At 38.0% G+C, this 13,634-nt stretch overlaps 1 protein-coding gene across 1 annotated transcript in view; it reads left to right on the forward strand.

Moving 5' to 3' along the window:
• The window catches only part of LOC124284070 (transcription factor LBX1-like), a 50,654-nt gene extending 37,783 nt beyond the window's left edge, over nucleotides 1-12,871 (forward strand). Inside the window, exon 2 of the mRNA XM_046720123.1 lies at nucleotides 11,658-12,871. Coding sequence (XP_046576079.1) covers nucleotides 11,658-12,148 — 491 coding nt within the window. The 3' untranslated portion in view covers nucleotides 12,149-12,871. The remainder of the gene's footprint in view (nucleotides 1-11,657) is intronic.
• The last annotated feature ends 763 nt before the right edge of the window (nucleotides 12,872-13,634 follow it).

Consider the following 13,634-nt stretch of genomic DNA (forward strand, 5'->3'; position numbering starts at 1 on the left):
GTAAGCCATGTCTGTACTCTCAGTACCCTATCTGTAACATGTCTTTCCCTTGCCTGTATTAGGTCTACATGTGCGCCGTCTCTGTACTTTCCCTACCTTATCTGTAACATGTCTGTAACATGTCTCTATCCTGTCTGTATCGTATATGCACCATTTCTCTGTAATGCCTGCACAACGAATCTACCATTCGTCCTCAGCCCTGGGTGGCGTTTTATGCCATGTTGTCGACACATATCTATATAATTACTGCTCAGCCAGGATCGTCTCTTAAGTTTCGGTCCCCCAGGTTTCTAAGTGACAACGTATTTTAGTAGAGACGACTAACTACACTATTTAAACGTGACTGGCGCCGCATGCGTTGACGTGTTCAAAATAAAAGGTGCTCACGACGGGTTTCAAAGGATTCGTTTCTCTTGCAGCAGAATGGACCGTAGTCTTCGTATCAACCTAATTTGCATTCGATGAAAGACTGAACGTTTAGGTATGGTGTACATTTCAAGTTTTATATCAGGGGCAGGTGAACTGTATATGTGTGCACTTTTTGATGTATCGTTTTTAGAAAGGCATTCACTGGAAATGAAACAATCCACATCTTATCATCTTTTAAGAGAAAGATAAAAACATTCTTTTTTAGACAGTGTGTCCTTATCTGGTACTTCATTCGGGCTCTTTCAACAAACGAGTGAGTGAATATGGTTTTACGCCGCTTTTAGCAATATTCCACCAATATCGCGGCGGACACCAGAAATGGGCTTCACACATTGTACCCATGTGAGGAATCAAACCTGTGTCTTCAGCGTGACGAGCTGAACCATTTGGCTACCCCACCGCCCCATTGAACAAACGAACACAGGCTGCTTTACTTTGTGAAATATTGCCAGTATGTAAGTATTATTATAATTGATTAATTGTTTGGGTTTAGGAATGCTTGACTTGGAATATTAATTTTCATATTTATGCGCCAGACATGCCGCTGCTGACATTTAAAGACACATTTGTCAAACAATTGTGAAGTAAGTATTGCTTTGCTAAATCCACAAAGTTCCAAGTAAGTATCATTTATAGCAGGAATTTATAACATGACCCCATCATCAATCAGCTTTAGGCTACAATTAACTTCATAATGAATCTCCAGTATCAACCATTAATAAACACAGCCAAAGGTGATTTCCTTGTCGTACCCCTGTGAGTGAAGGTGAAACCAAGTTAAAGGTAACATTTTGTTTCGAGGATAAGATATACTTGCGTGAACTCATTGATGTAAAGAAGCATAAAGATCACTGCCTCCGATAAGACCAGAACAATCGACTATTTCCTGAACTATTTCCGGATAATTTGCGCACATTAATGTTGTAATTAAGACAAATAGAGATACGTATGAATTCAGAAAAAGATCATGTCCCGGAAACCAAATGTTTTTGTCCTATTTCTTTTTTAATGAAACCTCAGTGTGGAAAGTGTTTAGTTACAGTCTGTGTAGCCCAAAGGTATTTCAGAGTGAACTGAAACACCTCGGTAACCGAAACGATCTTTCCCACTTGTCCAGTTTGCTAGTTGAGTGACAGTCTAGTGATTGTATTCGTAACAGGGATTGCGCCCAATTAGCAAGTAGTAGACACTTAATACCCTTACCACAAAACAGGTACTTGCGGATGTCTAAACCATGTCATACAAAGCTCTGCTAACAATATATTTAATTTTCATCTCCTCTTTTCCCTCACAAGGAGCTTTTATGCCTAAATTGAGATGTCTATAGCCCTAGGCAAAATTGTCTGGCTCCAGATTTGTGTTCGAGAATGTATCGGTAGTGAAATGTACACTTGTTAATTTCATTATGATGGAGTTGATTTCATATTTCTTTAACAGAAGGTTTAAGGGCTTTTGTCAGGCAAGGTTACGATTCGCATATAGAACGGTACAGGTTTAACCTGACTACCTATTCGTATTCATTCACATCCACCCACACACAAAACGCATGAGGAGAGTTTGTGTTTGTGCATCTCTTTCAATGTTTAAGCAAAGTTTCCTGTTGGCGGAGAATTTTAATTTGTTTTGTCAATTACTTGATGTACGAACTTTTAAAAAAGCGGATTTATCTTATCCCTATACATGTACACTGTTTATGTGTATTTCTCATTGTTCATGTACTTTTCTTTGTTCATTTTCTTCTCATTGTTCATGTACACCTCATTGTTCATGTGTTCCTCGTTCTTCATTTATTTCTCATTGTTCATGTACACCTCATTGTTCATGTGTTCCTCGTTCTTCATATATTTCTCATTGTTCATGTACTTCTCATTGTTCATGTATTTCTCATTGTTCATGTATTTCTCATTGTTCATATACATCCCTCATTGTTCATGTATTTCTCATTGTTCATGTTTCTCATTGTTCATGTATTTCTCATTGTTCATGTATTTCTCATTGTTCATGTTCATGTATTTCTCATTGTTCATGTACATTTATCATTGTTTCTCATCATGTATTTCTCATTGTTCATGTATTCTCATTGTTCATATACATTCTCATTGTTCATGTATTTCTCATTGTTCATGTATTTCTCATTGTTCATGTATTTCTCATTGTTCATATACATCCCTCATTGTTCATGTGTTCCTCACTGTTCGTGTATTCTTCACTGTATTGTAAAATAATGTAAAGCCAAACAGAAATGTGACAAATGGAATGAAACAGTATCAATTCAATATCTTCGTTACTAAAAAATACAGAAAAGATGTCGATATTAAATACAAAATATCAACAAAACCATAGCACATATTTTAACACAGCATTTAAGGTGTTTTATATATATATCGGACTTGATCGAATTTGATATTTTCACACAGTAGTTTATGAGATTATCTTCATGTCAAGACGTTTGAGGACAGCGATTGGTATGTGTTGTGTTCACTGTGCAACTCATATCCTTTTTGCGACACATTTTAATCACCAAGATAGCTCAAAGCAGGGGGAAATGTTTACTGAAAGTCAGATCGTGTCCGAAAGAAGAAGTTACATATCAAATAGAACGGGAATACATTCCCATTTTACGACAGGTTGCGTTTCGTGTACGGCAAGATTAAGTAACGCCACACGGTGCTATATACTATGATGTCATTGTGACCTTTCGTGACGTCATTCGCTATGGCATCAGGGAAACTGAGGAAACACGTAGATGTAAATGCTCACGGCTTTTATCAGTTAACTGCAATATAAGCACACATAAGGAAGTAGTGATGTTTTCTCATAGTGTGATGTTTTATCAGTACGTGGTTAAAAACTTTTAAACCTAAGCATCAGTTTATTCAAACTAGACAGATGGTGATGGATTTAATTATATGTGTCTTCAATGAGAATAAGACACAGCAGTTAATACAACAAGCTCAATAGAATGCACACTGACATTTGTTTCAATTTAAAGGTTTTTTTAAGTCATCTAGATTTGAAAAACACAAATCTCAAAAACGTTAAATTCTATAAATTCGACCAAATGACAGCCTTAAATCATTATATGAAATTGTATTTTCATGATGTTTATAAACGCATAAATATGAGCACGCATGTTTTCATCGTTTGTCTTGTAGTTTTAGAATGCAGATTGTAGCCAAATCTGAGCTTCACTGTATGATGATTGGAATACCAAGTGTATACAAGGGATACACATTATACAGTATATATTTAACTTTATTCGATATTGATGGGTGTCCATTAATCGATTAATATATCAGATATGTGTCTTTGTGACATGAATATTTCTACATTTCAAATCTGTACGGAAAGAAAAGGAGCTGGCGATACTCAGCTAATAATTCAGATCCGATTCGCGGCTTCTCCCTTGACGACCATCATTAGAGCAACCGTGTGCGTCAACGACAGCACCTCAAAGCGGCGTTTGACTGTTACAGTTATAGCCATATGATTAATGATATACGGTTCTGATGTCATAACACGCAGTCTAACAAGCATCCTGATTTACATAATAGTTAATCAGCAACCGTTTTGTGACCTCATGGTGCAAGTCGTCAAACTCCGCCGCACCTCTGTCGCGACAAGCGAATCCTTAATGATGCGGATAAGGGACACCTTGGCGAGATGACAAAATGGCTGCCGAGTCTACTTAGGCCCCTGATTTACAATTCTTGGTCTTTCGTGAGATTTCGCCGCGGCTCTTGTCAAGATCTCTTATCTGATTGATCAAGAAATCATCCAAAAGGGCAACCACTTTGATATCAATCCAATCTATCGTCACCGAAGGTATCTGTCACCGAGGAAGCCATCTTGGAATTGGCATCATGGTCTTAATATCCTCATCATGGAGATACGTTTTGATATTGCCTTGTTCATTGAAGGGATACTGGACATTAATGATACGTGTTTCCTTATCACGGATTTCCTTTTTTCAATCTTCTTCCGTTCTTTAACAAGCGATAGTTTTGGTTTTTTTGTACTACTGGTGATCATGAACACCCTGTCCCTGCATAGGATGACAGTTTATGAGAACCTTTTTAGACCTCGCTGCCATATTGCCGTGAAACTGTTATAAGTGCAATAAAAACCATATCACTTATTAATTACAATTCATTATACGGGAAAACTATGTGTAGGTGTTTGTGACGGGTGTGATCGAAGGGACAGACTGCGCTCACTGTCCCAGAACATCTAGTGTCAGTACTATTTGATAGGCATTCATAAATACATACTAATGATATAGTCATACTCCACAATGGACTCTGCTTTTAACAAACATTCCTTTCATATCAATATGCAAGGTGATTTGCCACATTTAATCAACTTAATATGGTAATATTCCTTGTTATGTTTCTATTTAGATTCAAATGTCCGATGGGTTCAAATATACTGTCAGACATACTGTTATCCAAGTTTTTTCATAACCCCACGAAATCGATGTATGTCAACAAAAACTTCAGCAACCATGAAACCCAACTACAGGAACAACAACAAATGAATGCAAAACCCTCACATCCAGAACCACCGTCTATGAATCACTATCAAAGATTGAACACCAGGTGTTCGGGAAAGGGTGATCATAGTCTTCGTCAGTGCGATGCGTGCGCCACATTTCGCCGTGAAAAGTCGTGAGCCTCAGGCGTACGGTTATCCTGTGACCTTGGGTTCGAATCCACAATTCACTATGGTTATTTTTCTAGGTTAGTTAGCACCAGGTCGTGCTTCAGTGAGTTGTAAACGTTTTATTCCTGAATCACTTTCGTTCCATAGTTAACTCGAAGGTGTGATATAACAAATATACCATTCACTGACTCATAAGAGCAATGTTCTCCTATTGTCAAGGAGTAGCTTCTAAAGAGGATAGCTTTTTGTTTGATCGGTATAATTGTTTGATGGGAATTCTAGAAGTTGGTTGGCTGGTTGTTAAACGCTGCATACAGCAATATTCTAGCTACAAGTTGGTTAGTCAATATTAATGCATACAACTTTAGGGATAACAGTTTCTTGTTTATTGCACAGAGCGACGTTTCGGTGTAGATTCTTACACCATTTTCAAGCTAAAAGTGAGGATAGCTTCATCCCTCTATTGCTAAATGTTTGAAGTCCACCTCGAGAAGACTGTTCCACTGCCTGGCTGTGAGTCTGTGATCAATCATCAACAGACTCAGATTGTCTGCAGTTACACGGCCCCAAATTATGGTTAGAGTGATAGAATACCTAACAAAACGTCCTTCCAAATCGCTCCTTTTTCTTGAAGAATTAACTGTATCAAAGGATTTCACTATTAAAGTGTCCATGTTCTTGTCGCATTTCGCTCTGCAGCTTTGTCCCCATTAATCATCGGGAGGCGTTTTGTCTGGTGTGTATTTGTGGGGGGACACTTTGTCTGAAATTAGTTCGTTCCTTTCACTTTCATATTTTCTTCATCAGGAAAGGAAACGTTGGTTAATTGAGTTCTGGAAGAAAGACCAAATTTAAAATGCGCATAACCACAAAGAAGTTCTTTTGGGGTTTCATTTTAATGTATTATTTTCGCCTCGTTCATCAGACTTATTAATGAGAGGAAACTGGTAGTTGAATTTAATTGAACACATGAACACCATGCTGATATACGGCTCCATAACCTGTTTTAACGAACACCAGGTGTTAACACTGATGGGTTAATTTTCGGATCAATGCTTCGTACCATGTTTTCTAATTGTCCTTCACATCGCGTTTGGTCCTATGAACGATCCTAATGGATGAACGATCTAGTTGTTGATAATGGATTAACATATAGTTGTTGATCTTAGTTGTTGATATCATGCTAGTTGTTGATATCATGCTAGTTGTTGATATCATACTAGTTGTTGATTCATGAGATCATGGTAGTTGTTGATATATCATATCTGTTGATATGCTAGTTGTTGATATCATGCTAGTTGTTGATATTATACTCAGTTGTTGTTGATATCATGCTAGTTGTTGATATCATACTAGTTGTTGATATCATGTTGATATCATGCTAGTTTGGCGGAATCATACTAGTTGTTGATATCATTCAGACTGCCCTGATTATGGTTGAGTGTTTTTCAACATCACATGCTGATTGTTTTCAACATCACATGCTGATTGTTTTTACCAAAGTGGTAAAGTTTATATACAGCATGCATTACTTCGGGTGTTACTCCCACATCAAGCAGGCGTCCCATGATATGACCTAAATACCGTTTAACGGGTCATTCTCTTTCTTTCACTCACTCACTTATTCTGCTTGGCATCTTAAAAACTGTTTGATTCTTCAGTTCATCGCTTCATCCTTCTTTTAGCCTCAATAATGAGTGAGTGAGTTAAGATTTAACGTCGCATCGGCAATATTTCAGCCATATCGTGACGACCTCAATAATGAACACGAATTAGGCATTAATGTAGGATAGTTACGTTTGTTCTATATAGACATTTGTAGTGAAAGCAGAACTACACGCGCACGCCAACTATCAGTCAGATACACCTCTGTCTAATCCCGGATGTTGGAAATGGACCAATCTAAGTCTAATCTTGTAAGTTTCAAATCAAGGCATTCCACAGACAAATCCTTCTTTCAATAAAACACTGGACGCCGCCCTTGTTATGTCGTGTAATGCTTTGTCAAGCTGTTAATTGAGTGACCTTTGACATATTAAAGGTCAAGGGGGCGTGACCGGTCTACTCTCTTTGAACTGAGTTAATCCATTCGGAGCCTCTGTGAGCCTTCCGCAATCTTCCTCACTCTAGCGTCTTAAATTATCTTCCCTTTGGTGCTATAATGACCAAATCTATGCTATAATTATCAGAGGTATACATGAATGAAACATAGAACATCACGAGTATTTAAAGGTCCCATCCCCTAATACTAAACATAAAACCATGTAAAGATAGTTGGAAAAGATAGTATAAATAGTGAGTGATTTGTTTGTTTTTCAGATATATTATATTGACATTAAAGAGTCAAATAGATTAGGCAAAACTGGACAACTTAAAACACCCTATTCAGAAACATTTATACATACAGCGGAAAGATTTGTAAACATTGAACATTGAAATATATAACGTGAATACAAGGAGGGATATTAGCATAGTAACATTAGTAACTGATATAGTTGCATACATTGTTGTCACGGGTGATGTAAACAAGTCACAATAGTGAATGGTAATTGTTAAAATGTGAAATACGAGATACGTATCAGTATCAGTTGTGAATAAGAGTTAATCACTGGATTGTCTGGTCCAGACTCGATTATTTACAGACCGCAACCATATAGCTGGAATATTGCTGAGTGCGGCGTAAAACTAACCTCGTTGTGAATAAGAAGTAAATATCAATCAAATGTTGCATAATATATATTTACACACTTTTGAAAATGCATTTCTTATGTAGAAATGAACATGAAATGTCACCATAGAGAATGGTTTGCAAAGAGTGTTCTAATGGCATTATATTGAGGTCATTCGAGAAAAAGTGAAAGACTTTTTTAAATGGATGTCCACACAGGTATGTTAAGTTTTCTGACAAACTGACTTTCGCAGGGGCCTAATCTGTATTTGAGGGAACGACGGATATGTTTTAAACGAGATTGAAGTATATATTTTTTGTCCCCAGATAAGAAGAAACAAGGGGGTAAACTGTGTTAGCTAATGTTTATTATAGTTCACACAAATCAATGTCCTTGCTATTTTTAAATGAAAACTAAGATTATTAGAATAATCGTTATTCACAAGGTTATTTAAACTTATAGTCCAGAAAATGAAGCTTTGTGGTCCACAGAGTAACAGAGCCAGTGTTGTGGTCAAGGTCGTCACGAAGGCCCTGCTAGAGCCATTTTGTGTGTGTATGCCTATAAGTGATATCTTCCTTCTTATACCTGTGGTTCATATGCTGGTTTATACAGTAACAGATTATAACAACGTTAAGAAAATATTGTCACCTACAATGGTAAACCTTATTGTTGAATTTTTATTTTAAAATCATTATATATCAGAATCAGTTCCAGACTAGCCGCTTCGGTAACGCTCTTGATGCATCAGTTAACAGACTTGTTCTATCTTTTAAATAATCTTCGGTGTTTCGCTCAACGTGAACAATCCCTGTCGGACTGTTTTATCCATGTTATTGATTATAAGCATGGTGAAGCACAATAACACACGTCACATTGTGAATATCTGTGAATCATTTGCATATGTGGTGTCGATTTTTATATATCCAGGTAACAGATGTTTTTTCAGAACCGTGTGAAATTTTCAGCATCATTTAAACCCTTTTGCGTGATAACGGTGTAAGAATCTACACCGAAACGTCGCTATATGCAATAAACAAGAAGTTGTTATCCATATAGTCTAACTCTTCGTTATTGACTCATCAATTTCTAGAATGCCGATCAAACTATTATTCAAACCTGCTAATCTTCCTATAATCCATTAAGGATATTTATTGCAAATTCACTAATAAATAAATGCAATCAGATTTGTAATTGTTGAGCTCAGCAAAGCCAACATGCCAATTTTCAACCCAAACAGGACGTGTTCTTTAAAAACAACCAGAGCCATATGACAACAACGGGCGTAGATCTTTAAACATCCTCGAGGCTTAAGTAGGGACTCTTTCCTCTCAGACAAGGCCATAAACCTATCCTTTCTTTGCGAAATCTCGTACAGCTACGTAAACTCTCGCCGTCCGCGTCACTCTGACAGCAACTGCCTCTGGCGATCTACTTCCCTTTGATCTTACCGCCCGAACCATTGCTTTCGCATATTTACTGCGCATGCCTGCCTGTCTTGCGCATAAAAGTCATAAGAAATAGTCGTATACAGATAGTTCACACTTAGCTATATTGTCACGTGACGTCTCGAAATGATTTTCCAGAATGAGAGTTCTTGTTGAGGGGAGCAGTTCTGATCTTCAAAGAAACAACCTCACCTTAAATGATTTAAATTGATGGAATTGCGTTTTAAATCACATCCGGGCTTTTTTAATTATTTATCTAACCAGTTAAGCGACAGTTGGTGCACTATTTTGATTACATCAATCAATTGTCAGATTTATACCGGAAATGTGCAACTATCGTTTTCTTCATGAAAAATGATAGTTCCCAAAGACACTGTATTACACGATTACAGATGAAAGTTAAAAAATCTAAACTAAATGTTTATTTTTTAACCCGTACCAATCAACATGCAGAAACAATTCTTTGTTGTGACACGTCCGATTTCGTGTTAATTTTTCACCGAGCGAGTTAAACCGGTCAACCCCAAAATAGAGAATTCCATTTGCATAATAAGTCAGGTCCCGAGGGATGTTCCGGCTATCACTTTCTTCAGACAGATGCTAGGGGAAGAACCCATGTCATTTCGGGAGGAATTAATTAACACTATTGCCAGACAATTACAGGGTGTAGAAACTAAAAGCTCTAATTAGTAGAGGTAAGACAATTTTCGCTGCTCATGAAGCGCCGCCTAACGGACAGCTGTCTAAATGCGCGCGCATCTCTGGAGAAATAAACGTTCTTAATCAAGATAGGTTTAAGGTGTCCCCGTAATTCGCGTCAACAGCGGATTTCTCAACAATAAGGACGTATCAGTGATGAAAACTGAATCCTTTAATATTTGGTTACATTCCCATGTCACTTCCCCCTCCATGGCTAATTACATGACCCCGCGTAGACGATTTTACGGTATCCACTAGCAGTCAGTTTAATGAAAAAGCCCAGATTGTTTGGCCGTAACGTATTGATAAGGTAGCAGAAATATAATATGTCGGAGAATGAGTGTTATTTTTTTGTTTAAGTCTGCCATTTGTCTCCATGTAATTTGTAATTGTACTATATGAAACAGGTATTTGTTATAGACCATTTTAAGCAATTTAAATCTAGTTTGGGAGAAGCCATGACTCGCTGTCTCAGGAATCCTCGGGGAAATGAGTGCTGTCAGAACGCATCGGCATCAATGCCAGTTGTGAACACCGGGTAGAAACGGTGCTGGCTATGCCGAAGATCAGGTGTCCTCCCATTACGCAGACAGCCAGTTCGCAGACACCTTAAAACAACAACATTTACGGTTCAGTGAACAGATTATCTACTACCTGTTACCTACACATTATAATGGAATAGTCCAAATAAAAAACACAGGAACAAACTGAAGCTATGTTATTTATTTTGAAAGATGGAACGAAAAGACAGTAATTAAAAACACTGATTGGTATTAATCGTATCTTACATGGCAATGCAGGTGTCTCATTTACTACAAATCAGAATGTTTTCAAATATGTACATATCTATATCTCTCAAACAAAACGTTTTCTCAGTTAACTTCTGTTGTACATATGTTATTATTGGGAGGGGGCTTTTCTATCAATAAACACAATCAATTTTATATTCGATAGTAATTAATAGTAAAATCAGTTTTGAGAAGAGAAATCATTTATCATTTAATCACAACAAAGTTCTATTTACTCACAATCAAACTTCTCAGTAACGAACCTGTTTCAGGCTCACCCTGCTCTACTCACTACACAGTGGACTATTCCATTATACTCGTAGGTGTTACCCTAATTAACCTTCTAGTTCAGTGTCTGTCAATTGGGTGTCTGTCAAATGGGTGTCTGTCAATTGGGAGATAACCAAAGATCAAGTCCATTTCCTAAAACGGGTATTTTGGGGCCCAGTCACTGCTAGTGTTCCCTTCCATGATACAGAAAAGTACTGTTGTAACGAACTACATAGACTAACAACTAGTCTCTGAAATGAACATATTTTACTAAAAAAAAGTTCATAGTAAAAAAAAATATATAATGAAAAGGAGCCCCGAGACTTTCTTCATTTTCAGAAAGCTGTGGAAATCTAGACTTGCCACATTTTCTAGACTTGCGTGGGCTTTCTTGGATATATTTGCTTCAGGGTCTGTACGAGAGACTACGAACTACAGTAAAGTACGGTTAAAACGAACTCAAAGGGACAACTATTTTTAGTTCGTATAAACCGTAGTTCGCTCATCGCTTTTCAACTTAAATATATAGTGCCACGGATCCACGAAACAGTTCGTTATATAAGTCAGTTCGTTATATAAGTCAGTTTGGTATTAGCGTGTTCGTTGTAACAGTAGTTTACGGTATGTTTACGGTACTCACTGACATGTATTTTCTGTAAAAATCATCTAACACTTTTTATATTCTCTTTCAGATGCCAAAAGGAGAGAGCAAGCAGCGTTATTCGGAAAACACCAGCCCCCGGAAAAGCGCCGAAAATCTCGTACTGCTTTTACAAATCAACAAATATATGAACTCGAGAAGCGTTTTCTGTATCAAAAGTATCTAACACCGGCGGACAGAGATGAAATCGCTCAATCTTTAGGACTTACGAACGCTCAGGTTATCACGTGGTTTCAAAACAGAAGAGCTAAGCTCAAACGTGATTTGGAAGAACTGAAAAACGATGTAACGGCGGCGAAGAAAGTGACCATATTAGGTAAACTAAACCCTACAATTACAGAACTTGAATATATCAAATCTCAAAGAAACGAAACGTTAGAACTGCATTCAAGGAGACATCGACAAGAACACCAGACATCATCGAGCCCCGAACATTCTCCTGTTAATAGTCCTTCAAAATCGAGTGATGACGCTATGGAGGAAGACCAAGCAGACGATTCTCCCGCGGAGCAGACGACGTGAACGTGTAAACGCGCGTGGTAACCATGGATACAACGTTTGGACAGGACTATCGCTGGGAAATATAGCGCCCTCTTCAACTACAGAATGATGGATTCTGACTATGTCACACATTCGAAACGTCTACTGCTGCTAGCTTTACATGTGTATTAATGGAGTCAGTATTGTTAGTTTCGTATTCATTGACCAAACTGTTGCATCACCACACGATTCTCCATCTTCACCTGAAGACAGACACTGTCAATGAACTGCGTGGAGTACTTCGGTTAATATTTGTGCAATATAGTGCTCGCATGAACGGCAGTGCCTTCTGTTTAAAGAATACCGAAACGAAGAAAAAACTGTTTTTGTCATTGTGACAATCATGACCAAATGAGTTCTGAAGACCACGGTTTTACTGCGCATGACCGGACATTGTCATCACGCGTCAATATCATACATGTTGAAGTGTACTGACAGACATTTCATTAACTGTTGTCAATATCAAAGGTCCCAAGACGTACTAAAGGTGTTAATATACTATGAGTGCATGCTTTAGCATGTGTGAATATATTGTATAAATGTTCAATTGTAAATTGACTTTAAAGTAATCTGTGGAGTTTTTCTTCGTGGATCTCTGTCTTCTGTGATCTGTGAACTATTTAACATGCATGTGAGCGAGACACAGATGTCATTAATATAATGTATAATGATTACTCTTTGATTTATTATAAGTCAATACCTGAAGCTGGTCATCTGTTCTTTTTTCACATCTTCAGGGCGGATGAAGACGCAGAGGATACTCGCGCCGTTCCACGAAGCGACCGTAGCGCTAAAACGATTGTAACATAGACTTAAAAGATTTATAGCTTAAGATCGGTTTATGGAATGGGTGCCAGTTACCATCAGCGTCTTCTTTCGGAAAATGAGGTGCCGGGGTAGCCTAGTGGTTAAAGTGTTGGCTCGTCACGCGGAAGACCCGGCTTCGCTTCCTCACATGGGTACAATGTGTGAAGCCCATTTCTGGTGCCCCGCCGCCGTGATATTGCTGGATTATTGCTAAAAGCGGCGTAAAACCATACTCACTCACTCACTCTGTTCGATGGTGTTCCTTTTGTACCATATAATCTATTAATAGCTAAGAAAATATATAAAAGGATTACTCATAACCCTGAAATACGGGACACAAGCACATGCACACGCACATATTTGACCATTGTTAGGTAAATAGCACTTGATTGCTGATACATTATCTGGATAATCTAATCTGGCGATCGTTGATGCCCACACAGATTTACGTCAGCCATGATCTTTCAACATCATACAGTTCTCCAGGCTTACACAAATGCGTACACGTCTACGACCTCACGTGTTGACACTAGTGGTCCAGTCGTCTCGGGCGCCGCAATTCCCAGTGCAGAGTTGCGTCCCTTGGACACGCCGGGAACCTGTGATCTTGGCTTCAAATGCTGGTTCGTACCGGTTTTGCATCCAGATTTGTCAATACACG

Source organism: Haliotis rubra, unplaced genomic scaffold (assembly GCF_003918875.1).
Source record: "Haliotis rubra isolate DU_JTF1 unplaced genomic scaffold, ASM391887v1 Scf329, whole genome shotgun sequence".
NCBI classification, from domain to species: domain Eukaryota; kingdom Metazoa; phylum Mollusca; class Gastropoda; order Lepetellida; family Haliotidae; genus Haliotis; species Haliotis rubra.